Source organism: Lissotriton vulgaris, chromosome 7, assembly GCF_964263255.1.
Source record: "Lissotriton vulgaris chromosome 7, aLisVul1.2, whole genome shotgun sequence".
In the NCBI taxonomy this organism is placed as follows: Eukaryota; Metazoa; Chordata; class Amphibia; order Caudata; family Salamandridae; genus Lissotriton; species Lissotriton vulgaris.
Genome location: NC_141695.1, coordinates 1506991966 through 1507016954, shown reverse-complemented (window position 1 = coordinate 1507016954; position 24989 = coordinate 1506991966). Strand labels below are relative to the sequence as shown.

The following is a 24989-nucleotide window of genomic DNA, read 5'->3' as shown; positions in this document are numbered from 1 at the left end:
GTAATAGATTGTTTCTGTCGGTGGGTTTTACATGGAGGTCTGTGATGAATCCGTTAGGGGTTACTGCAACCTTCACATCTAGAAAGTTTACCGACGTTTCTGAAATATCCCAAGTTAATTGAATCCTCTGATCCATGGAATTAAATTTGGTAAGTTCCGTTCTCAATGACTCTTCTGTGTCAGACCATATGATGAAGTAATCATCAATGTAACGTATTATCATTTTGAGGTGGTTAGTCCAATTTGTATTGTTGAAAATGTGTAATCTTTCATACCAATGCATGAACAAATTCGCATATACGGGTGCGGCCGAATTGCCCATGGCCATCCCGGTGAGTTGTTGGTACCACTGGTCTTGCGTTTTGAAATAGCTGTGGTATAGGGTAAAGTGCATAAGTTCCATTAGGAATAGTTGAAAGTCCTGGTCTAGGTCCGTATTTAGCAAGGCTGATTCCAAAGTTTCTATCCCCATGTTGTGGGGTATGCTAGTATATAGGCTGCACACATCCGCTGTGCATAAGATCACCTTCTCAGTGGGGTCTAGTTTGATTTGTTGCAGTTTGAGCAAAAATTGTGTTGTGTCTTTAATGAATGTATCCATGGCTTGGACAGAAGGTTGTAGGTATCTGTCTATTAGTTGACCGATTGGTTGGTGTAAACTGCCGCGGGTGGAGACTATAGGTCTCATTGGAGGGTTTGTGAGGTTTTTGTGAATCTTGGGTACCATCTTAAGTGTGGGACTCCTCGGGTTGGTGGTAATGAGAAAATTCTTGGTTCTGTCCGTGATAATTCCTTGGTGGTGTGCTTGATCGATGATGTTTTTCAAGGTATTGGAATATTCTGTAGTGGGGTTGCAGTCCAATTTTTTGTAGGTTGTGGTATCCCTCACGTGTTCAGTGATTTTAGCCTCGTACATAGTTGTATTCATAATGACAATTGCTCCTCCTTTATCGGCTTTAGTGAAGGTAACTCTGTTGTTCATAGCCATTCTGTTTAAGGTGTCCCAATCCTTTTGGGTGATGTTCTTAGTTTTAGGTTTGGTATGTTTGATTTTCATAATGTCTTGTTTGACAAGATTTTCAAAAAGATCAAGGGTTTTGTGGCTAGTCGGAGCCTGGAATGAACTCTGTGGACGTAGTCCTAATAGTTGGTCTTTTTCTGACTGTGGACGTTCTGGTACAACGTTATCAAAAAAATGTCGAAGTTTAAGTTTTCGCATGAATTTGAAAAAACTCACTTCTAATTCGAGTTGGTCAGTGACGGTGGTTGGTACAAATGAAGTTCCTTTTTCTAGTAGCTTCATTTCGTGAGTGTTGAATTTATGATCGCTGATATTAATTACTAGGTGTTCTGGGGTTGATTTTTCTTTGATTTCTTCTCCTTCTCTTTGGTTGTGGTTGTCGTGCTCCTGGTGTTCGGAGGGTCCCGTTCTTTCTCTTTTTCTTTTTCTCTGCCCTCTCCTGGGTCTCCTTTTTGGGCTTGGCCCTGGTCTAAAAAAGGACTGCTATCATGTGCTTGACTGGTGGTTGGTTCCACAGTGGTTGCGAGGTCTTGTTGGGTACGCGTAGTTTGTGGTTTACGTGGTCTTTGGCTTGCTTCACTGTCGGTGGATGACGTGTCCGTGTTGGAATTATAAGGGCGGTTTCGTCTTTTTTGGGCGTAAACGTCGGCCCAAGTATAAACCTCTCCAAGTCTGTAGTCCAAGGTGTCCCGCTTAAATTTTCTGATTTTCCGTTCGTTAATTTCTCTGGAGTGACGATCAATTTGATTTTTGATGTCTTCTAGGGTAGTTTTGAGTTCTTCTTCGGACATCATTTTGGATAGTTCGGTAGATGTTTCTTCTATTTCCTTAGACAGTTCTTCCAAGATGGATGAAAGTTCTTGGATGATCAGAAGGATAAGGTCCAATGAACATTTATTGAGTATCTCATACCAGCGTTCCTGGAATTGTTTCGAATGTTTGCATAAGGATGGCTTAAGTGCAATTCTTAACCCCCGGGGTATGCGTTGGTTTCTGTGATATTTTATGAGAGTAGATGCATGTAGTTGTTGATTTGTTTTCCTTTTTGATAGGTAGAGTAATTGTTTAATGTTTTGCTCCTTTGATCGACATGATGATTCTTGTGTTAGTTCCTCCCTGATGAGAGAGTATATTTTATCCACATCTTTTGTTTCAAAAGCGAAGGTAGAGGCTCTGGCCTCAGTGCTTTTAGAGATATCCTCGTAGTTACTCATAATGTTGTATGTTACCACTTCGTTTGAAAGGCGTGCAATCAATCCTGGTGGACACTGTGGGGGTAATTGTATTTAGTTTGTGGATGATGCACAGCTTGGTTTACTGATAGGGTAGTCCTGAGTTTGAAAGTTATTTATGTTTAGTGGTGCTCAGCCTGGAGACGTCGAGGGTCCGACGACGCCGAAGAAATGATGCGAAAAACGTGTGGCTAGAGGATCTCTAGTTCCATCCCATGGTTGGCACTCATCAATGTTTGTCATTCCCTATTGAAAGGAAACGACTTCCATACATTTTTATAGAGTTAGTTTCTTTATTTTGTAGTTTTAGTTCAAAAGTTCATAACTGTCAAAATTAAATTCAATACATCATCTTGAATTTCATTTGTGAATCATAGTATGCTTTTTCTCATTCAGACACTGTCTTTTTATAGGTCCAATGCATTTCGGGCATGTACTTATATGCCCTTCGTCAGGGAATTGACACTAGAAAATGATAATAATGGCATAAATTAATCTGGGGGCAAAATGTACATGTTTTATCAAACACTAAAAAATATTAAAGACATAACATATCACCAACATTGGTAATTAACCTAAGTGGTTAATGGTGGGTAACCATTGTGAGCTGGGTTGTGGGTTGTGCTCCATAGGTATTAAACATAACTGTTGTGGGTGAAACAGATTACGATTAATAAAGTGACTGTGCTCGAGTGGTCCCATTATCTATCTGGTTCGTAAGCGGTGGTTCTAAAACGGCCCGTTAAATAGTGAATTACGGTGGTGAAAGTCGGGTGTCACTTACATGTCTTTTGAAACAAAAGATGTGGATAAAATATACTCTCTCATCAGGGAGGAACTAACACAAGAATCATCATGTCGATCAAAGGAGCAAAACATTAAACAATTACTCTACCTATCAAAAAGGAAAACAAATCAACAACTACATGCATCTACTCTCATAAAATATCACAGAAACCAACGCATACCCCGGGGGTTAAGAATTGCACTTAAGCCATCCTTATGCAAACATTCGAAACAATTCCAGGAACGCTGGTATGAGATACTCAATAAATGTTCATTGGACCTTATCCTTCTGATCATCCAAGAACTTTCATCCATCTTGGAAGAACTGTCTAAGGAAATAGAAGAAACATCTACCGAACTATCCAAAATGATGTCCGAAGAAGAACTCAAAACTACCCTAGAAGACATCAAAAATCAAATTGATCGTCACTCCAGAGAAATTAACGAACGGAAAATCAGAAAATTTAAGCGGGACACCTTGGACTACAGACTTGGAGAGGTTTATACTTGGGCCGACGTTTACGCCCAAAAAAGACGAAACCGCCCTTATAATTCCAACACGGACACGTCATCCACCGACAGTGAAGCAAGCCAAAGACCACGTAAACCACAAACTACGCGTACCCAACAAGACCTCGCAACCACTGTGGAACCAACCACCAGTCAAGCACATGATAGCAGTCCTTTTTTAGACCAGGGCCAAGCCCAAAAAGGAGACCCAGGAGAGGGCAGAGAAAAAGAAAAAGAGAAAGAACGGGACCCTCCGAACACCAGGAGCACGACAACCACAACCAAAGAGAAGGAGAAGAAATCAAAGAAAAATCAACCCCAGAACACCTAGTAATTAATATCAGCGATCATAAATTCAACACTCACGAAATGAAGCTACTAGAAAAAGGAACTTCATTTGTACCAACCACCGTCACTGACCAACTCGAATTAGAAGTGAGTTTTTTCAAATTCATGCGAAAACTTAAACTTCGACATTTTTTTGATAACGTTGTACCAGAACGTCCACAGTCAGAAAAAGACCAACTATTAGGACTACGTCCACAGAGTTCATTCCAGGCTCCGACTAGCCACAAAACCCTTGATCTTTTTGAAAATCTTGTCAAACAAGACATTATGAAAATCAAACATACCAAACCTAAAACTAAGAACATCACCCAAAAGGATTGGGACACCTTAAACAGAATGGCTATGAACAACAGAGTTACCTTCACTAAAGCCGATAAAGGAGGAGCAATTGTCATTATGAATACAACTATGTACGAGGCTAAAATCACTGAACACGTGAGGGATACCACAACCTACAAAAAATTGGACTGCAACCCCACTACAGAATATTCCAATACCTTGAAAAACATCATCGATCAAGCACACCACCAAGGAATTATCACGGACAGAACCAAGAATTTTCTCATTACCACCAACCCGAGGAGTCCCACACTTAAGATGGTACCCAAGATTCACAAAAACCTCACAAACCCTCCAATGAGACCTATAGTCTCCACCCGCGGCAGTTTACACCAACCAATCGGTCAACTAATAGACAGATACCTACAACCTTCTGTCCAAGCCATGGATACATTCATTAAAGACACAACACAATTTTTGCTCAAACTGCAACAAATCAAACTAGACCCCACTGAGAAGGTGATCTTATGCACAGCGGATGTGTGCAGCCTATATACTAGCATACCCCACAACATGGGGATAGAAGCTTTGGAATCAGCCTTGCTAAATACGGACCTAGACCAGGACTTTCAACTATTCCTAATGGAACTTATGCACTTTACCCTATACCACAGCTATTTCAAAACGCAAGACCAGTGGTACCAACAACTCACCGGGATGGCCATGGGCAATTCGGCCGCACCCGTATATGCGAATTTGTTCATGCATTGGTATGAAAGATTACACATTTTCAACAATACAAATTGGACTAACCACCTCAAAATGATAATACGTTACATTGATGATTACTTCATCATATGGTCTGACACAGAAGAGTCATTGAGAACGGAACTTACCAAATTTAATTCCATGGATCAGAGGATTCAATTAACTTGGGATATTTCAGAAACGTCGGTAAACTTTCTAGATGTGAAGGTTGCAGTAACCCCTAACGGATTCATCACAGACCTCCATGTAAAACCCACCGACAGAAACAATCTATTACTACACTCTAGCTTCCATGAACCCAACCTAATACGCAACTTGCCGTATTCCCAAATGACGAGAGTCAAAAGGATCACGTCTGATGCAACAACTTCCAAACAAAGACTCACAGAGATGTCATTAAAATTTTCAAACAGAGGGTACCCCAAAACCTTAATTGAAGAAACCACATCAAGAATTGAGAAACAGGATCGATCCAAACTGCTGAGACCAACTTTAAAAACTGAACAAACTCATACAGTAGTGGTTTCAAGATATTCTACGAGCAGTAAAAAATATAAACAGAGCATCATCAGACATTGGGCCATACTCAATTTGGAACCTGACTTCAGGAACTCTTTCACTCAACCACCCATATTTGCTTATACTAGAGCCAACAACTTGGGTGAAATCCTTCAGAGGAAAACCAAAGACAACATCACCTTCACTGGAACGAAACCCTGTCTAAATTGCGGTAACTGCAATAATATAATCAAAGGGAACACCATCAACCACCCCAGCAAAGGTCACGCCATTAAACTTAAAGTGAACGCAACTTGTGATTCTTCTAATCTTATCTATGGAATCAAATGCCCTTGTGGCAAAATGTACATTGGGAAAACCGAACGACGCATCAAAGTCCGTCTCACGGAACACAAGTCCAACATTCGACTGAGAAACACAAAGTCAGCACTATCAGCCCATTTTGTTGAGCAATCTCATAACGTGACCCAAATAAAGTTCATCGTCCTTGAGACCATAACGAAACAAGAAGGCAGAGACAATAATAAATTCCTACTACGTAGGGAGAACTACTGGATTCAAAAACTATCAACTCAGAACCCTACAGGACTCAACGAAAGAATTGAATTTGCATGCTACCTGTAAAACATTTGCCCCTGATGTCGCATTGATGTTTATTGTGCACGTTCCCTTATATCATTGACACATCACCATCCAGTACCCCTTTTTCATTTAGACTCTCTCATGTTTTGTGTACCCACCCCCATTGCTCACAACCGATAGGACTCTCAATTTAATCACACACGATGAACATTCTTTTATTTCTTACTTTTACTACTATTTTACTCCACTGGCACTTTAAACCTTTTTTAATTCCATTTGTCTTCCAACCATCCCAGTATATCCTTATATGCACCGAAGGTTTCCTTTGTTTACCTTCATCACACAACGGCGCCACTCGAGTCTGTTCACCCTATCTATGTCACGTGACTGATCACATGTCAACCGAACTTTAAACTTAACCTACGCGGGAAGCCTTTCGCTTTCACCGGCGTTTTGCAACTGACGACCGACCGGCCAAATCGAGCACAACTTTAACCCGTTTTCAGGTTAGTGGCGGCAATCCCACATCACAAACACGCGAATATCGCAAGAGCACCGCACGCCCAGAGGCGCTGACGGCTCTTCGTTTACCTTTTTTACAGAGTGCGCGAATATCAGCACGAACAGACATGTAAGTGACACCCGACTTTCACCACCGTAATTCACTATTTAACGGGCCGTTTTAGAACCACCGCTTACGAACCAGATAGATAATGGGACCACTCGAGCACAGTCACTTTATTAATCGTAATCTGTTTCACCCACAACAGTTATGTTTAATACCTATGGAGCACAACCCACAACCCAGCTCACAATGGTTACCCACCATTAACCACTTAGGTTAATTACCAATGTTGGTGATATGTTATGTCTTTAATATTTTTTAGTGTTTGATAAAACATGTACATTTTGCCCCCAGATTAATTTATGCCATTATTATCATTTTCTAGTGTCAATTCCCTGACGAAGGGCATATAAGTACATGCCCGAAATGCATTGGACCTATAAAAAGACAGTGTCTGAATGAGAAAAAGCATACTATGATTCACAAATGAAATTCAAGATGATGTATTGAATTTAATTTTGACAGTTATGAACTTTTGAACTAAAACTACAAAATAAAGAAACTAACTCTATAAAAATGTATGGAAGTCGTTTCCTTTCAATAGGGAATGACAAACATTGATGAGTGCCAACCATGGGATGGAACTAGAGATCCTCTAGCCACACGTTTTTCGCAACAGTTCAAGAGCAGCCAGCCCTTCCACAGGGGGTTCCTAATCAGCTACCCTGGTCTAGTGAACCAGACAGGAACACCAGATCAGAACCCTTGATTTGAGGGTCCCAGACACTGACACCATGCCAGATACATACTCTCATTACTCACCGGTTTCAGGCGTAGCGTGCATGTGGTTGAGCAGCTCTGTCGCGGTTGGAGGGACTCTCAGTGGTCCAAGTGTTTTAAGTGTTGCAAGAAAACAAGTTGTCTCTTTAGAATCCTAAGAAAGAAACTTAGCATTGATATCTCGTAGCCAAGCAACTACACAACCCCAGAAACACACTTGCAGGAATTTGGATAACAAATGCAGAAGAGCAAAGTAAGAAGCAGACGCTGTTTCTTTTGATGAAAGAAAGTTATGTCACAGGTTTATTCAATGTCATGGGTTAGTTTACGACGATTCAAAGTAACCAATGATGATACAACTTTAACTGTCTGTCAGCCCGATTGACCCACAAGCATCAAGACAACATATAATTGATAGGATACTCAAAGGGCTTTGAATGGGTTTACCCCACCTTTGGAGACCATGGTCAAGAGGAACATTGCTACCACTGAACACAACAAACACAGGCCAGACCCTCAGCTGCTCAGGCTTGCAAGTGTCCCAGGGAACACAGGGGCGTTGTTTACTGTGAACCCACGGGAGGCCAAGCTGAGGTGTCCGCTAGAGGTGAGGCCTCGTGGTCCCTCCCCGGAAGTGACCCAACGGCGTATGAATGAGACACTATAGGCATGATTGAGCGGGGTGCTTAAATCCATCTTCGGTTTTTCCCTGAAGGAGAGGTGGATGCAGGCGTGGGAATGCAAGGTTACTGTGCTGCCCCTCAACAGTGTCTCTCTGTGTCAGACACGGGCAGCCAGATTTAAAAAAGTCTTCATCAGGGTTGAGAGAGTATGGCGCAGTGCACGTGGACGGGTATCCTGTACCTTCTAACATCCTACATTGAACCTTCCTTTACTAAGAGTAGAACCCAAATGAGCTGGCGGCAGCAACACGTTTATCAGCTAATCTACCATTTAAGGCCCTCATCCCATTTCTACAACTGTATTCTCAATATTTAAAATCAGAAATATGAACACAGTGTTTTTTAGACTACATTCTCAGTGCTCTTAGGTGGACATTTCAAAGGGGCAGGAAATTATTTGAGAATCCACAGATTCAAAACTGCTACTTTTGCACTAAAGGAAATGGACCACACACACATTCCAAAACAGGCATAGCTTGTATGAGTGTCATTTTTTGTAGATCTGATTCCCTCTGTCAGTTTCTTCTTAAGCACATCGATATAAAAAATTATACTTTTATAACATCGAAATTCCACATTTTGCACTGTATTGCATTGTCAAGTATTATCGAATTAGCATTTTGTAAAACCTTTGAACCAAAAATAGGACATTTTGCTTTATTGCACACAATATAACAATGGTATAATGCATTTTATAACAGAGTTGAAGTGATAACCAAACAATGTGGCAAAATAAAAATCTCTAAAAGGAAACTAAGGTGAAAGGAGAATAGAAGAAAGAGGTGCAAGGACATTAGAGAGCGAAATAAGATTGTATTTCGTTGAGGTAGGACTAACGATTTAAGATGTCACCCCAAGAATTCACCCCAGATATTATTACTTTTTCCAGTAGATTCACAAGATTTGTAAAAAAAAAAAGATTTACATGGAGGATAATTGAACCATTCCACGAATCCAGCAAACTACTTTTACTCTTTACCGGGGCCCTCCTAACTCACGCTTTCTTATCTGGATTATTATACAAATTTTCTTAATAAAATTAACCCTTTCTTTTTTTCATTTGTTGTAACAGAACCATTATATTGGAAATTTAAACAATTTAAAATTTGGTGACAGTGGTGCAAATGAGTGACTCGAAAAGGAAAATAGCTGCACTTAGTTGACAATGTTGGAACAAAATTAGATAAATAATCTAATATCCCTGCCTAGATCACAAACACAGATTTTCTGTCCTCTGTGAAATATGGGGCCCTTCAGGAATGGTCTTAACAAAGCCCCCTTGGAGATCTACCAGTGCGGAACACTGACTGGATCTGGCCCGTGTGGGCCCCACTGTTAGTGCCAAAACAGCACTTCCAATGGAACTGCCTGTAATCTGAATTTCAAGAGATCCGCTTAGGCCCCAGAACAGTAAAAATCCCTGCTAAAGCTTTTTCACAGTGCTTCCATCGGTGGTCAAATATGTGTCTTCTTATCATTGTGGAAACTGAGATTGATCACAGATCCATTGTCTGTGAGAATTGGCCATACACCTTCAAATGTGCTTTGCATGATCTTAACCCAACATCACATGGGCATTACTGTATACCTCTGTTTGTTGGACCCTGCATGAAATAGAGGAAGTCAATCAATCTTGAATTTGGTCTAGATCATTTTTCGAAAACAATCTGTATTCTTTTCATAGTGCTGAGTATTTATTTATGTATTTATACATTTTTATACAGCGCGAACAAGATCCCGAGGGATATCAGAGCGCTTTACAATCGGATGGAAGGAAGGACATAAATACAAAATTGTCATCAAGTAGGAGTAAAAGGACAAAAAAAGAGGATTAATATGTTTATTGAAGGGAGGTAGGATTCACAGGCCCCGTTTAATCCTATGCTCCCATTCAATACTAATCTAATGTGAGTGCTGTCTTAGGTTGGTTGGCGTGTTCCCTACGTGTACAGGTACTAAGTGATGCAGGGCTTAGAGGACCATCATTAAAGGTCACGTAGTACAAGTCAGGTTTAGATCTATAACCAAAACGCTGTGCTCACACGATCTTTCAATCTCATTCCAGACGTACTCGGGACTGTTCTGTGTGACGGTGAATCCGTACAAGTGGCTTCCAGTCTACACTCCAACTGTGGTGGCTGCGTACAAGGGGAAGCGACGCTCGGAGGCCCCGCCCCATATTTATTCCATCGCGGACAATGCCTACAATGAAATGGTTCGCAGTAAGTACCTTTACATTTGATTTCCTTGTAAACCCTGGGCCTTATTTACAAGAAAGGGCTGCAGGATGGCACCGCAAGCCATTTGGCTGTGCCACGCTGCAGCACTTTCAAAGCAGAGGGATGCCTCATATTTGCAACAAAATGACGCATCCCTGTGCATTCCCCGGTGCTGACGCACAATGGGCTGCCATGTGCCACGCAGGAACCCATGCGCCATGGTGCAAGGGGGCCTGCGATGCAGGGAGATTGTTTCTGTGCAGGAAGGGGTATCTTCCTGCACAAAAACAAAAACAATAAAAAGGGGTGTTTTCCTCTTCCTATGTCTTCTGCAGGGTGAAGCACTCCTAGAAAGAGAAAAAAATGAGAAATGCGCCTCGCTATGCCACCCCAGGGGGGGGCATGGCATTCTGCCGCATTTCCAGGTTAGGAACTCTTGTCAATCTGGAAATGCGGCAGAATATATGGGTGTTGCGTGGGAACACCCACAGCAACACCCATGTCATCCCCCTTTCAAGCAAAGAACAGGAAAATACATGCCGGGTGGCTTTAAGTGTCCTGCTTAAACAGTATTACTTATAAACAATATGGACAATGTAAAATCACCCCTGGCCACCCCTTCCAAACACTTCTAGTAATTTTTTGCTTTTTAATTGGTCAGTTCTGCAGCTTTTAAGCCCTCTCAGTTCAGGCAGTATGGGATCTGGGACACAGGAAGATAAGTAATGTATCCAGAATCACACAACCGGTTTAGAACCCTATTTTCTCTGCTCAACGGTCAACTGTTCAACAACTGCGGTTACTTCAGACAAATGCAAAGAGAAGGGATCTGCTAGCCAGTACAGTTGAAAAGGGGAAACATAATTTACAACGCAGGGATTACATTGCGATGCCATTACATCACGGTTTTTACAACGCAAGTCGTTACAACGACTTGCGCTGAATGGCGCTCTAGGACAAGGAATAGTATAATTTACTATCCAACACCTTCCCTACTGTACGTAGACTGGAGTTGGAATAGTAAATTATACTACTCCTAAGTCTAGCGCCCTCCAACGCAAGTCATTGTAACGACTTGCGTTGAAAAAACCGCGATGTAATGTACCGCAATGTAAAATGTATCAGTTGTAACGTCATACATCCGTGGAAAAGTGGTAGAGATGGGTTCTCAATGGTGAAATGACCCCATTTTCAAACGAGAATAGGGAAGACTAGAGAGATCAGAAATAAGGACAAAAGGTTAAGGAATGTATGAGCCCACATTCCCTGAAAGGTGGTGACTGGTGACATGTTTTGCTATTAGATCTTTATGCTCTCACTTATTTTTTGCTAGTACCGATGGAATTTCCTTTCTACTGTCTCTATCCGGATGTCTTGTGTGTCTGAGTTTCATACGTAGCACTGCATTATTGTGTTTGTTCTTCTCTTTCAGATCGTGAGAACCAGTCCATGCTCATCACGTAAGTCCTCTCTGTAGTTTCTTTCTTTATCTTTCTTCCTTTCTGTTTAAGAATCACAGAGTAGAGAGAACATTTACCTCCATGGCAGTATGCAGAATGTGGTTTGAATATTGTAACTATGTGGCTCTTTCAGAAGCCGACGGTGGAAGGAAGCTCAGATGTAGTTGTCCAACTCCCATATTTGAACTATATCACTGAAAGTGTCTTCCCACCCAAAATCGTTGTCCGCAATCTACCACCCGCATAGAACCACTGCTAACTCAAATGTCCCCCATCAACGGAACATGGACTGAGATCATTATTACAGAAAAAGAGAGATAAGCTTGAAGGAACAGCGCAGGGATGAGTAAGGCACAGCTCCACAAAGCCTCAAACCCGGGCCGGTGAGGTCTTGTTCGGGATCCACTGGCTGTGGATTTTAGGGTCACAGATTCCATGAGGAAGGACACACTGGCTGGAGTCATCCTAATGGCAGATTCTGTTGAAAGATGAGTGGTATTTTCTAAAGGGAAGGCTTCATATTGTAAAGTAGCATATTAACATTACTCTTTCTAAAAGCTGGGTTGTGGTAAGAGGCAATTGGCTATATTTTCTGGACTGTTTAGAATGCTATAATGTGTTTGTTTGGATGGGAACAATTAAGGCCTGAGTTAGAGCTTGGCAGATGGCGTACAGCGTTCCAAACATGGCGGACAGCAGGTCCGCCGCACTACAAATGCATTAGTTTAAAGTGCACTTGTAATAAGGTGGATGGGATGTTTGAGACAGAGTACCCATTTGCCAAACTCTAAACACGACCCTTACTCTTGAGAAGTTACAGTTCCATGGAGGGAGACATGCTCTCATGGTTCTAGACAAAAGTAAACATGTCCTTGATTATTTTGGGTGAGGAAACCCATAGACAATAAAAAGAACTGAAGTAAAAATGACATAAAACAGATCTCAGCAAAAATATACAAATCACTGGACCTATCTGCAGTTAGCCTAAACACAGAGATCATCAACAAGGATCCCAAATGCATATCCAACAATACTTATTCCAAGCAAAAGGCTTGAAAATTGACAAAGTTACAGAACTAATCAAGACAGAACTCATGAAACCTTAGCTGAAACAAAGAATACAGCAAAGGACAGCCCACACTTCGAAAAAGTAATTCTGAATGTAGCACTTATTAAAAAAACAATGGCAAATATTCAGAGTTATAGCATGGAGCTAGCCCTCATGGTAAATGGTGCACTTTATACATAACTAGAATACATTCTGGCATGTGCAGGTTACAAAAGCACATACATGTGTTTACAAAGGTCAGGTATTATGACGTGAGTAAAAACAAAAGTGCACACAATTACTCAAAAATCAGCCAAACGGGGGTTAGTGGGAGTAGGGGGTTAAAGAGCAGGTAGGTAGGCAGTTGGCAAAGCGGGAGTTAAAATCCTTTCCTGAAGGTCATGCGGATGTGTGTGCGAACAGTCTCAGGTAAACAGGAAGTCGATCCAGGGATTTGAGTTCTCAAAAATGAAAGTTATCTTATTGTTTTATAGACATGAGCACCGGGTCATTCAATGGATGGTGTAGGACCAGCTAAAGTGGCTAAAGGTTACAACTGGGTTGTCCAGTTTCAGTAGTGTGGATGGTTTGCAGACGACGCAGGCTACTTAAAATGCGGTACATGGTGGGAAGATAAACCAAAGATTAACTCCAAGGGTGAACACGTTGCACAGTACTCACAAGAAAGAACACCAAAACAAGATAAAAAGATAATTACCTCAAACCCAGAGCAGCTCCAAATGAACCATAACCATCGAATTTGAAAATATGGAGAAAAAACTGTAATAAAAAAAGATCCTTAAACTCTGAGTTAACCAAGACATCCCGATACCAATAACTCATTAACAAATATCAAACAAAGAATTCACTTCTAGCATAAAGTCTAAGTACATCAAAATAGATCAAAACACAAAACCGTTTAAAATAACTTAATGTACAACACAGATCAAACACTGCTAAAACATTGCACTCTTCAAAATCAAAGTAAACCAAAAACGAATCTAAAACAACCCCAAACACACAAAAGAGAACAAAATTATTCCAAAGAGCTCTGTTAAAATGACTTACAAAATGTTCAAAGCTACCCATAACAAAACAGTCACATAAAACTCAGAAATACAGACATCATTGAACAAAGAAATCTTTAAAAAGGACTCCAACCAAAATAAAAAACCTCCTTTTCACCCTAAAAAAAAACCTAATCAAATCGCCAGGTACACAGAAGTCTATAAAAAATCATCACAAAAACTGAAACCTCAAAAAGTAATCAAAAACCCCAAATTCATAAAAATTATTTAATATATAACTCCAATATTTATTTTTATTTTTATTTTTAGAGTTTTCTATAGCGCGAACTAGAACCGATAAGGTTATCAGAGCGCTTTACATAGCACCAGTTCCGTTACATGTTGTCACAACAGTTTACATAGAATCAGTTACGTTGCACATTTCAAGATCTTGAACCGTTTAGGTTATCAGAGTGCTTTACATAAGCCAGCATTCGATGTCCAGTGCCCTCCTCCGCCGTGTAGCGGGGGACCTCATCCAGCCCTCCGAAAGTCATCGAGCTGTCGGGACTAGGCTCCTGGAATTTCAGCTGACTTAGGGATACACGCGTTACAAAAGGTGCAAATAGAAGAGAAAAAAATTGCAAATGTACAAGAGATAGAGTCACAAGAGAAGGAGATATAGATGGATATACTCTAGGCCTATACTGGTCAGAGGCAATAAGAGAGACAGTAGGAAAGTCAAAAGGACAGTGAGAGCATTCGATGTCCAGTGCCCTCCTCCGCCGTGTGGCGGGGGACCTCATCCAGCCCTCCGAAAGTCGTCGAGCTGTCGAGACTAGGCTCCTGGAATTTCAGCTGACTTAGGATTACACGCGTTACAAAAGGTGCAAATAGTAAAGAAAGAAAAAATTGCAAATGTACAAGAGATAGAATCACAAGAGGAGGAGATAAAGATGGATATACTCTAGGCCTATACTGGTCAGAGGCAATAAGAGAGACAGTAGGAAAGTCAAAAGGACAGTGAGAGGTCACTAAAATGGTGGAAGAAAAACGTTAGTAGAAGAGGCACGCCATATAGAGATAAAAGGCAGACATTCGCTAGTTGAAAAATAGTCTAAAGAGGCCAGTTTTTAGAGTGTGGTCAAATCGTGAAAAAGACTAGCTCATGATGGCCGACAAGGAGAGAGACCAGTCTAATATGGCAGCCAAATTGTAGTGATTGTTGAGTTCAGTTTCCATTTCTACTCTGGGTAGGTCGAGTTAGTCCATCTTCCGTGTTGCTTAAAGGGGAGGATAGAGTTCAGCTTCTATGCTGCTAGATGGTGAGGAGAGAGAGAGAGGCTTATCTCTGACTTGCTGATCCCTGCCCTCGTTGGTATGTAGCCTCATGGTCATCTTGTGGGCAGGGAGGCGATTTATTGCTCCAGTTTATGGCCCCAGCCATATTAGACAATGGAGAGTGTAACCATCGCAAAGCCCGCGGAAAATAAAAATCACAAATACAGAACTAATGAAATATAATTCAAAAGATAAAGCTAACCAAAAATGATCCAATTTTTAGAATGCAGGAAAATGCAGGTAACTCACTGAAAATCCCCACAAAACAAAGTTAATCGAAAAGGGCCTCAAATAAAATACTCATCTAAAATAACTTCAAAATAGAACTCAGAAAATAGGATCTCAAAATATATTTTTATTCAGACCCCAAACACAACACATATAAAACACACTAATTATGCCAACAACAGTACTCATTGCATATGGCTTAAAAATTGAATAATCAGACACATAATCCCCAAAATGGCTCCAAACAGAACTAATCACAGGTTGACCTCAAACGAGTGTCACTAAAACAGCTAAAAATATATAATTCATCAAAGATAAACCTGAACTCATCAAAGACAACCAAAAATGTAAAACTAATTAAAATTATGTCAAGCACAAAAATACCAAAAGCAAAACCGGTGTATCTTTCCATGGCCTAAATATCATCAGACAAAAAGTATTGTGTGCCCTAAATATTGTTTACAACAATATCGACCTATTAGAGTTTATAACATTAAATCTACACCCAAAGCAACAAAAATGTACAGAAAATCTACACCCAAAGGAGTAATATTTTTGTAAAATATATTTAGGCCACAATGTTTGTGTCAGATGATATTTTTATCCATATTCTGACCTACTACCCAGAGATATAAATGCAAAAGTTAACAATAAAGCCTCAAAAACAGAAGAACAAAAAGTCAGAACACTATAAACATGATCTGAAAAATCACAGTAATCATAAACACTTAACTTTTTTAGAAACAACTGCAAATAGGGAATTAATCAAACACATCTACAAATACAGACTCTTTCTTAATGAACCCCATCGTAAAATGTATCAAAAGCAACTCGAAATATAAACCCAGGGAGAAAAGACTAACGGGGCGATTACGATGTCTTTCGGAAACTCTTCAGACCGAATCGGTTTCAAAATAGTTTTCGACCGAATCGGGTTCTGCGAGTCCGACCGACCGATTATGATGCTTCCCAACATCGTTCGGCCGGTCTCGCATTGACTTCAATGGGAGCCTGTGTTCTGAACGAGAACACAGGCTCCCATTGATAAAAGGGGGGTTGGGGAAAACCTTGCACCCTGTGGTGGGCACCCCATGGTGCCTGCCACATTGTGCATGGTTGGAAAGAGGGGTCCCTTGGGCACCCCCACGGGCCCCAACCAGAGGCCTCCAGGTGAAGGGGGCCTGCACAGGGCCCCCAAAGTCCAATTCAGACAGCCGTTTTGTGTCGGGCAGACCGAATCGGAGCAGCTGTCCGAATCGGTCAACGTAATCGCTCACTTGGAAACCGTGTCCATATAGGTATACGATTCGGCTCCGAAAGACTTGGCTGTCTGAAGGCCCTCTGGAACCAACATGGACCAGCCCACGGTTTCCGGGGATCGTAATAAGTTGGTTGGAAATGTGTACAATTCGGTCGGAAACATAGATACCAAATTGGATTCTGAGATTTCGAATCCCATTCGGAGCCTTTTTGACCGTCATCGCAAGCGGCCCCTAAATATGACATGTAAACAAAGCCAGAAAGGCAGGTGACTGACTCTACCTCAGACACATTGGCATTCCAAAAGCACTGACGTAAACAGACCGTATTATTGTGCTTCCACCAACCTGTCCACTTCTTCGGATTGGCCCCAGACAAGGCCTGTAGGGATTCTTTCCATGCAGGCTTTTCATTCAGCATCACTCATTATCTGCGGTGGTACTCTTGGGTGCGAAGAAGTCGTGTCCTGTAAGATTCTGCCACATTTGGACAAGGTACACTAATTAGAAGAAGGTTTGTAGACAGCTTCTGCGTGAATTGCTGCGGATGAGAACAATGAAGTATTAGGAAAGTAAAAAGAAGGAGGAAAACTAATACATTTAAAAGAGAAGAAAGAAACTTAAATCACTCTGGGTGGAGATCAAAAAATAAACTGCATTAGGGCATTTTTGAGGGAGGAACAATTGGGAACGTGTTCATTGATTGTGATTGAATAGGACAGGACAAACCAAGGAGCACCGATTGGTTATGATAGGACATAAAAAAATAAGACAATGTGTTCCCCGATAAAAGAGAACCTGGCAGAATAAGGCGCAGTGATTCATTGTAATGGAGGAAAACGAACCACTCAATGTGCAGTAATTAATTCTGAGAAGGACCGGCTTGTTTAATGTGATGGGAAAGGACAGTATTGGTTGTAATGAAGAGGGCAGAATTGATCATTGTGAAGTAATCGGGTGTGATGAATATGATAGAACATATCACTCTGGAGTGATTAACTCTATTTCGATGGGGCAGGGCAGAACATATGCCCCCGCGTACTGTTTAAATCCATAGAGATTAGAAAGGTTATGAATTATTATGGAGGCATTGTTCAATTCTCAGAGATTGACGCTAGGCAGAGTAGGGGGAAAGAGGACATAGAAGGCAAAGAGGAGAGAGTGTTTAGTATCCAGGGGAAGCTTTTCATTATTCAAAAGGTGGAAGTGAAGAAAGGCAAGAAGTTGGAGGGGCAGAAGGCTTTCTAGATCTACGATATCATTGGCTCTGAGACACTGAGTTAAAAGTGTGTGGGGGGGGTCGAATATATGAAGGGTACACTCTAAAGTGAGAGGTGTCTGTAACTGCCTGAGGTAGAGGAGTTATTAAGGAGGCCTAGAAAGTAAATCCTTGCAGCTGTAGCCGAGCCCTCTCTCCTTCCAGAGGCGATAGGAAAGCACGATTGGGTCGGAGTGGTTAATTTCCATTATCAACAGTGCCCAGGAAGCTAAATAAAGAGCTCTAGAGTGCCTGTCACCCCCTGTCAGGTGCTGGAGACATGCCCTCCCAAGCCATATCCTAATTAGGTAAGGTAGGGAGTGAGGGCTTCACACGTCTGGCAGTTTTCCTGGAGCTTCAGGGAAGGGCTCAAAAATAAACCCTGCTTTTTGTAATCTTGCGCGTTTACAGGGGCGGGCAGTGGCTTTGGAACTGATGTCACTGTTAAATAGAAACTGGTCCCTCTAGCGACAGAAAGGGCTGCCTGGACGCATGAGCCCGGAGTGACAACCACAACTTAATTGGAATTTGCACCAATCACAAAATGTTGTTGCTCTTTATCTAATGAGCAAATCACTGTGATCTCGTCCAAGTCCCTGAAAACTTTAATTTTTTAACCCAAACTTTTTTTCCCAGAAGCATTACGATTCTGTCTGCCTCTGGAGCTGCAGCATTGACTGCCATCAAGGCTAACAGCTTGCAGGGTGCTGGATGTTGGAGGACAGCAAGGCTATAGCAGAGCCAGATTTAGATTCCATTTGCAAATGGAGCAATACAGGGCCTTATTTATGGGAAGTGTTGCATTGCTGCGGCAAAGCAGCGATGTGACACTTCTTGGTGCGCCCTCCTTGTGACACCATTGATAAGCTGTATTTACAGTATGGTGCATATGTCGCAAGGAGTTACAGATACGACAGTATTACTGACATATCTGTATGTAAAAAAGTAGCGCATTGCTGGGGTGCATCTGAAAACAGACGCAACTCCAGCTATGTGTCCTTTCACATGGGCCAAGCCCCATGTGAAAGGGCCTGCGTCAACCTTACACCTGCCATGAGGCAGGCATAAGGTTTTGACACAATGGCGTCCTAGAAGTGGCACACTGAAATCTTATAGATTTCAAAGTGCCACCTCTATGAGGCTTTGATGCGGGGGAACCCCCGCCCTTCATACATTATACCCGACGCAGGTATAATGTAGCGCAGGGGTTTACGAAGTGAAGCATCTGCCTAGATGCGTCAATTCGTAAATATGGTGCCACATGGCGCATTCATTACGCCGCTGCAGCGTCACAAAAAGTGATGCGGCAACGGCGTAAATGTGATGCAGGGCTTCGTAAGTAGGGCCCACAGTGTTTTACAGAAAATGTTTGTATATTGGCAAGAGTACTAGAACAGGTGGTGCTGTGCAGCACGCAATACTGTGCCTGAGGCTTTGTTGAGACCAGATTACTGTGACTAGGAGGTTAGGAGAGAGGAGATGTTTCAATAGGACGCCACTGGACCCCATACTGCACAGTAGGGTTTCAAATATTTACATTTTCAGACACACAGAAATGAAGACTTTATCCCCAAATCACATTACTTTTTGTCACAAGTGTCAAGAATGCAGCCTTATTGCTGAATCCAAGTCAGTAATTGAGGCACTAGAACACATCGTCAACCAGTTATTGTGAATCATGTATGGCCAAATCCACAGAAGAGGTGCTTCGGATTTTTGGTATAGGGCCAGATGGAGTGACCTATTTTGTGATGCAAGTCCTCCGATTTTCAAAACAGGGGCGCGTGCAGCTGCAAAATAGGCTGTTCTAATGTAGGAACCCCATTGTAGGAGTCAGTGAACTATTATCAATTCCAAAAATGGGAATACGATTGTAAACAATTTGAAAGGGGCGTGTTGTAGGCGTCTGTTCCAAATGGCATAGTCGTGCTATATGTATCAAAGGCATGCAACCGGAATTCTGTTGCAAGTCACTGAATAGTAACCAGCTCCCAAGTTGGAGTGGAAACACATTTGCAAAAGGGAAGGGGTTTCCTTTGCCCACCCCCCCTCGCCTTAGGGAACTGTTGAGAAAGATTCCATAGGTGTAGTCAGTGGTCCAGGCAACCACTGCCAACTCTCAGAAAAACGTTAAAAAAAAATAAAACATTTTTTTAAAAGCAGCCCTGCTCCCTTTACGGAAAATGGGCTGTTTTTAAAAAAAAACAAAAAACTTTATTTAAACACAATCACAGTCATACATGGTGGTCAGCCGACCCTTGCAGGACACCATCCATGTACCTAATGAATATTAATTCAGTAAGTCGGATTATGACTCAATCCAATTCAGAATTTTGCCAATCAACCTAATAGTTACATAGGTAGGGTCACTAATTTCTATACTAGTCGCAAACTGCGACCATTATTTTCTACCAGTTTACATCCGGCCATTAGTTCATTAACACCAAATTCCACATTTCTAGTGAGGACTTCTTCTGTGGCTGAGCAGAATCACTGAACCCGACTGCCCTCATTAGACACCACACTGGTTCCAGGAGTGCTTGAATTAGAAAAATAGAAATGCAGGTACTCTGTACCACAGTACCTGTTTGTTTCGGAGAAGTGCCAGTACTCTCTAAATAAACGTATTATATTTCTCTTGAGAAGTGCCGGTACTCTCCCTCGCAAAATAAAAAAGTACCGGTACTCAGTACCAGACAGTACTGGCCTACTTAAAGCACTGGGTTCCAGCTACCCTGCCTACGCTGGGAGGCAGATGACTGTGGCTGATTATTGATGATAATTTGATCCCTCACCACCTGTTCTTCTTTCCAGGAAGTGCTTTCATGCTGTGTGTGCCGCTTCTTGATATTTTCATCCTGTTTTTTGTGTCCATATTTATGTCACTCAATAAGCGGAGAATCTGGTGCTGGCAAAACTGTGAACACGAAACGTGTCATTCAGTACTTTGCCGTAGTGGCCTCTCTGGGCGAAGGCGTGGGGAAAAAAGGCGTAAGCTGAACCTTCGCTGGCGTGGTGCTCATATAACTTTTGTTTTTTGCTTTTCTCATTAACTTTTATGAACTTATGTTTCCATCTATTTCCCTTCTGTGTTTACGTCATACTTCCTAGAAAAACCCCATTTTAATTTAAAAATATAATCTTATACGAAGGCTCGTTTTTGTCTGGAACTATGTTTATCACTCATCCAAGCACACAGCCATGCCCCATAGAAATATTCACATTCACAGAAACAGTCATAGGAGCACATACAGAAATGAACACTAAGATACGCATATTCACATAGAGCTACAGATACATACAGGAGGCGCACACAGATAAGCACACAGGGCAAACAGCCTTTACCGTGTGTACCACACAACGCCTTTACCACACATCATTTACTGTGCATGTATTTGCCAAGCATATGTCTTTACCATGTGCATGCCTTTACCATGCAAGGTTAGCATATTTAGGGATATATATATATATATTTCTTTTCACTAAAAAAACAAAGGTTACAGGGACGTTATAGGTAGGCTCAGATTTCACTCGTATAAACAGCCCCCAACCCCCCCTGGCCAATATCGATCCCGGGCGACTGATCCACCAGGGCCCAGCCAATAAATGGTGGGCCCCCTGGAGCCAACATTGTTGGGAGCGAATGCCCCGCTGCCGTAGCCCTCTCCACTTCTCCAGCGGGAGCTGGCATTGCTCCCACCCCTAGGGACCAGCTAAAAATGTTGTTCCCTGTGCACAGGAACAACATTTTCATCTGTTTCCCTGTCTGCTTCAGTGCAGGCAGGGAAGCAGATGAAAACTCAGGGCCTTATTTATGAAGATCTTGCGCCGCCAGTGTGTCACTTTTAAAATGGGAAAAAGTGACGTATCAGTGGTGCAAGGCCTTCATAAATGAGGCCCTCAGTTTCCAGCAGGCAGAAGCATTTTTCATGTTCCTGCCCACTGGGAGTGGACTTAGTGTTTGCTCTGGCTTAGCAGGAGCTTTGAAATTACTCCCGCCAAACTTACCATAACCTATACTTACCTTGCATGGTAAAGGCATATGCGTGGTAAAGTCATATGCTTGGTAATGGATATGTGGTAAAGGCAGGCGTGGAAAAGGCATTTGTTGTAAAGTCAAACATTTAGCACACAGGCATACTTGGAGACACAGAATAAGACAAACATGTACATACACTACACATAGAAACCGTAACATTCAATCTTTAGAAAAATCGGGCTTAAGCACACATAGAAGTTTCAAAACACTATTTCAGATTGCTTATGTGCAGGAAGAGACACCTTCCTGCACATAAACAATCATTCCCCTCAACGCAGGTGCCCTTGAACTATGGTGCAAGGGTGCCTGCGTTGGAGCTAGACAGCTAAATTAGCACCAGCACAGAGGGAAATGCAAAGTTGCATTGTATTCTTTTAAATATGATGCAGCCCTGCGTTTTAGAAGTGGCAGAGCGCGGCATTAAGTCATGGAGGTTAACGGCGTGCTCAGCCACTTCCTTTTAAATATGCCCCAAAGTGTTCCGTCTTGAATCCTATTCTCCATCCCTTCAGAGCCATATTCCCTATATTACATCACACATGTAATGTTCTTTATTTCTCATTTTCCTTTGCATCTCTTTCGTGATCCACCCTCTACTTCTTTATCATTGTGGACGTTTTCTGTTTGAATTTTACAACCTCCGCTTATTTTGTTATTGTTTTTCTGTGATGTTTATTTTGTAATTGAAAGTGTTTTCTTTATTGATTAGAGGTGGATTGGCCTGTTGGGAATACCATTGAATTCCTAGTAAGCCAGGACCTCTGAATGGCAGGTAGGGCTGGGGATGAGTCAGTCATAAATGAGGTTTACATGTGACTGGCTCCTCTCCAGGCTTCTAGGCCTTTTGGAGCCATTAACTCATTGGGAAATCTCCCGGATTCCTGGCAGCCCTTTCTACCTCTACGCTCTTTGGTTGATACTTCCAGCTTCAGAGGTATGCCTGCAAGGCCAGGTGAGGTCGCATCTTTGTGGGGGGGCACTTGATCTTTCTTAGTCCTGGGACAGATCTCTTGGACCACACACTTGGTTATTCGAAGGTGGAGATGGATTGGTCTACTTTAGCAGTGCTTTGAGTCAAGTGGTGTGCATGCAGGGATACGGATGTATGATGTTACAACATCACACTATTCCTTAGTCTAGAGCGCCCTCCAGTGCAAGTCGTGGTAACGACTTGCGTTGTAAAAGCAACAATGTAAATGTATAGCGGTGTTTTGACCGCGTTGTTAAGGTCGTTTCCCAGGGAGACGCTACAGAGGCACTGGGACATGTTCACTATTGTGGATGTACACCTTGTCCAAAACATCTGGTGAGCACTTTGCACACATTGCATTAGTGGACACACCTGGACCTCTCCCCTGAGATTCCACGTTACCTCCACACCAGGAGGATTCAGTAAACTTCATATTTAGTCACATGTCAACAGCTTCCTGTGGAGACTTTGTTAAGTGCTTACAAATTGTCCCTAAACAAAGTCTGTGCACCTCCAATATGGCGAGTGCCTCTAAAAAGGATGTTAGGGCTCGTCAGTCACTCGTTAGAGACAATCGATTTGTGCCCGATCCAATCCTAGCTGCCTTTTGCAATAGTGTGAGAGAAATTGTGTGATTGTCCTATGAGCCAGACATTCATCATCTGTGGAGTCGACTTAAAAGCAGAGTTAGAGGTCTTCAGAAGCAACTTTTCAAGAATAGAGAGATTACGAACTAAGGTAGCTCGTGTTTTATTTGTATGGGTCAGAGAACACCAGACGACAAGCCTTCGGGCAGCAGGCAATGCCAGGTTGGTTTCCCAAAGAAAGAAGTGCCAAATTTTAGAGCCATTTTATTGTATTCTGAACATGCTACGCCTCTAATATGGCCGTTCATTCCATGGCTCTGTTTTTCTAAATCGAGGGGTTAATTTCCTCCGGGGGGGGGAGGGGAGGGGAGCATAATCTGAATCAGTCTCCTTGCACCCTCCCTTAAAATGAGAGTAGCACAGCACAAATAGACCAAGGCTTGTACATTTTAGTAAGTGGAGCTACCTTAAACTGTACAAAATGGCCTTTAAAAAGTCTCAAGGAGACAACTGCTAACAACCACAGAACAGTCGTCAGAATGCACACCCTGTGGAACAAAGAGGTCTGACTCAAGGCTAAGATTCTCCAGTGAATCTCCAACACACGACAAAAGCTGGCTGCTGAACAGAACTTCAATCTTCCTCTAAAGTTGGGAGTGTCCCCAAAGCTGTTTGGAAAATATTTTTGTTCTTGTCATTTTTTCCTTGCCGTGTTCATGAATTAACAGTTGGGGCCTTTCCCGTGACTTTCTTCCGGACCTGTGTCTAATGTCTATAATATATTTTTGGGTGATTTTATTTCCCTTTGATACCTCGACCCAGATGACATTTTGCTGAGTGCGTTCTTAACTCTGCAGCAGTGGGACTGCTGTCTCTTTAGTGGTGAAGGTGGAGAGTGGTGTGTGGAACTGTCTTTTAACCAAGATGGATGGATTCACACTAAGCACATGTCTATGTTTTTCCTATTTCAGCAAGCTCCAGCTACAAGAACTGGGGTGAGTATTACACGTACACTCGAGGAAGTCCATTTACCAGGTGCATGCTGTGTAAAAGAGTGGGAAATCCCAAGCGCTGGCTAAAATGATGCAAGAATGGGAAGCAAGAAAGATAAAGCAACTTGCTTCCAAAAATGTGTCTGCAATTTCATTGTTCAATTTACATTGCTTGTGAAAGCTGCCAGGAGTATCTTGTAGCCTATGACTCTTACCCTCTCAGAAGGAGTGATCAATTGGTCTACAGGGTAACCTGGGCTGGACTGACCACATGGGACACAGGAGACATACCAGAGGAGAGGGCTTTCCTGCAGAGAATTATCTCCATGGGTTCTACTATGTCAGATTGGGAAATATTCTGCCCAGATTTACCAACTCTTTGCACTGTTGCAAAGATACGCAAAGTACGTAATGCAGTGAAAAGCAACACATTGGTAGTTACGTTCTACTGCAATAGGCATTTTGCCCTAGAAAGGTTTCCCTTTTGAAGTGCAAAAAGTGGTCTTTA

At 42.1% G+C, this 24989-nt stretch overlaps 1 protein-coding gene across 1 annotated transcript in view; it reads left to right on the top strand.

Moving 5' to 3' along the window:
• The window catches only part of MYH7B (myosin heavy chain 7B), a 115511-nt gene that overhangs the window by 14306 nt on the left and 76216 nt on the right, over window positions 1-24989 (top strand). Inside the window, exons 4-7 of the mRNA XM_086932358.1 lie at window positions 10139-10295; window positions 11725-11752; window positions 20788-20884; window positions 24461-24484. Of these exons, the coding sequence (XP_086788484.1) occupies window positions 10139-10295; window positions 11725-11752; window positions 20788-20884; window positions 24461-24484 (306 nt within the window). The remainder of the gene's footprint in view (window positions 1-10138; window positions 10296-11724; window positions 11753-20787; window positions 20885-24460; window positions 24485-24989) is intronic.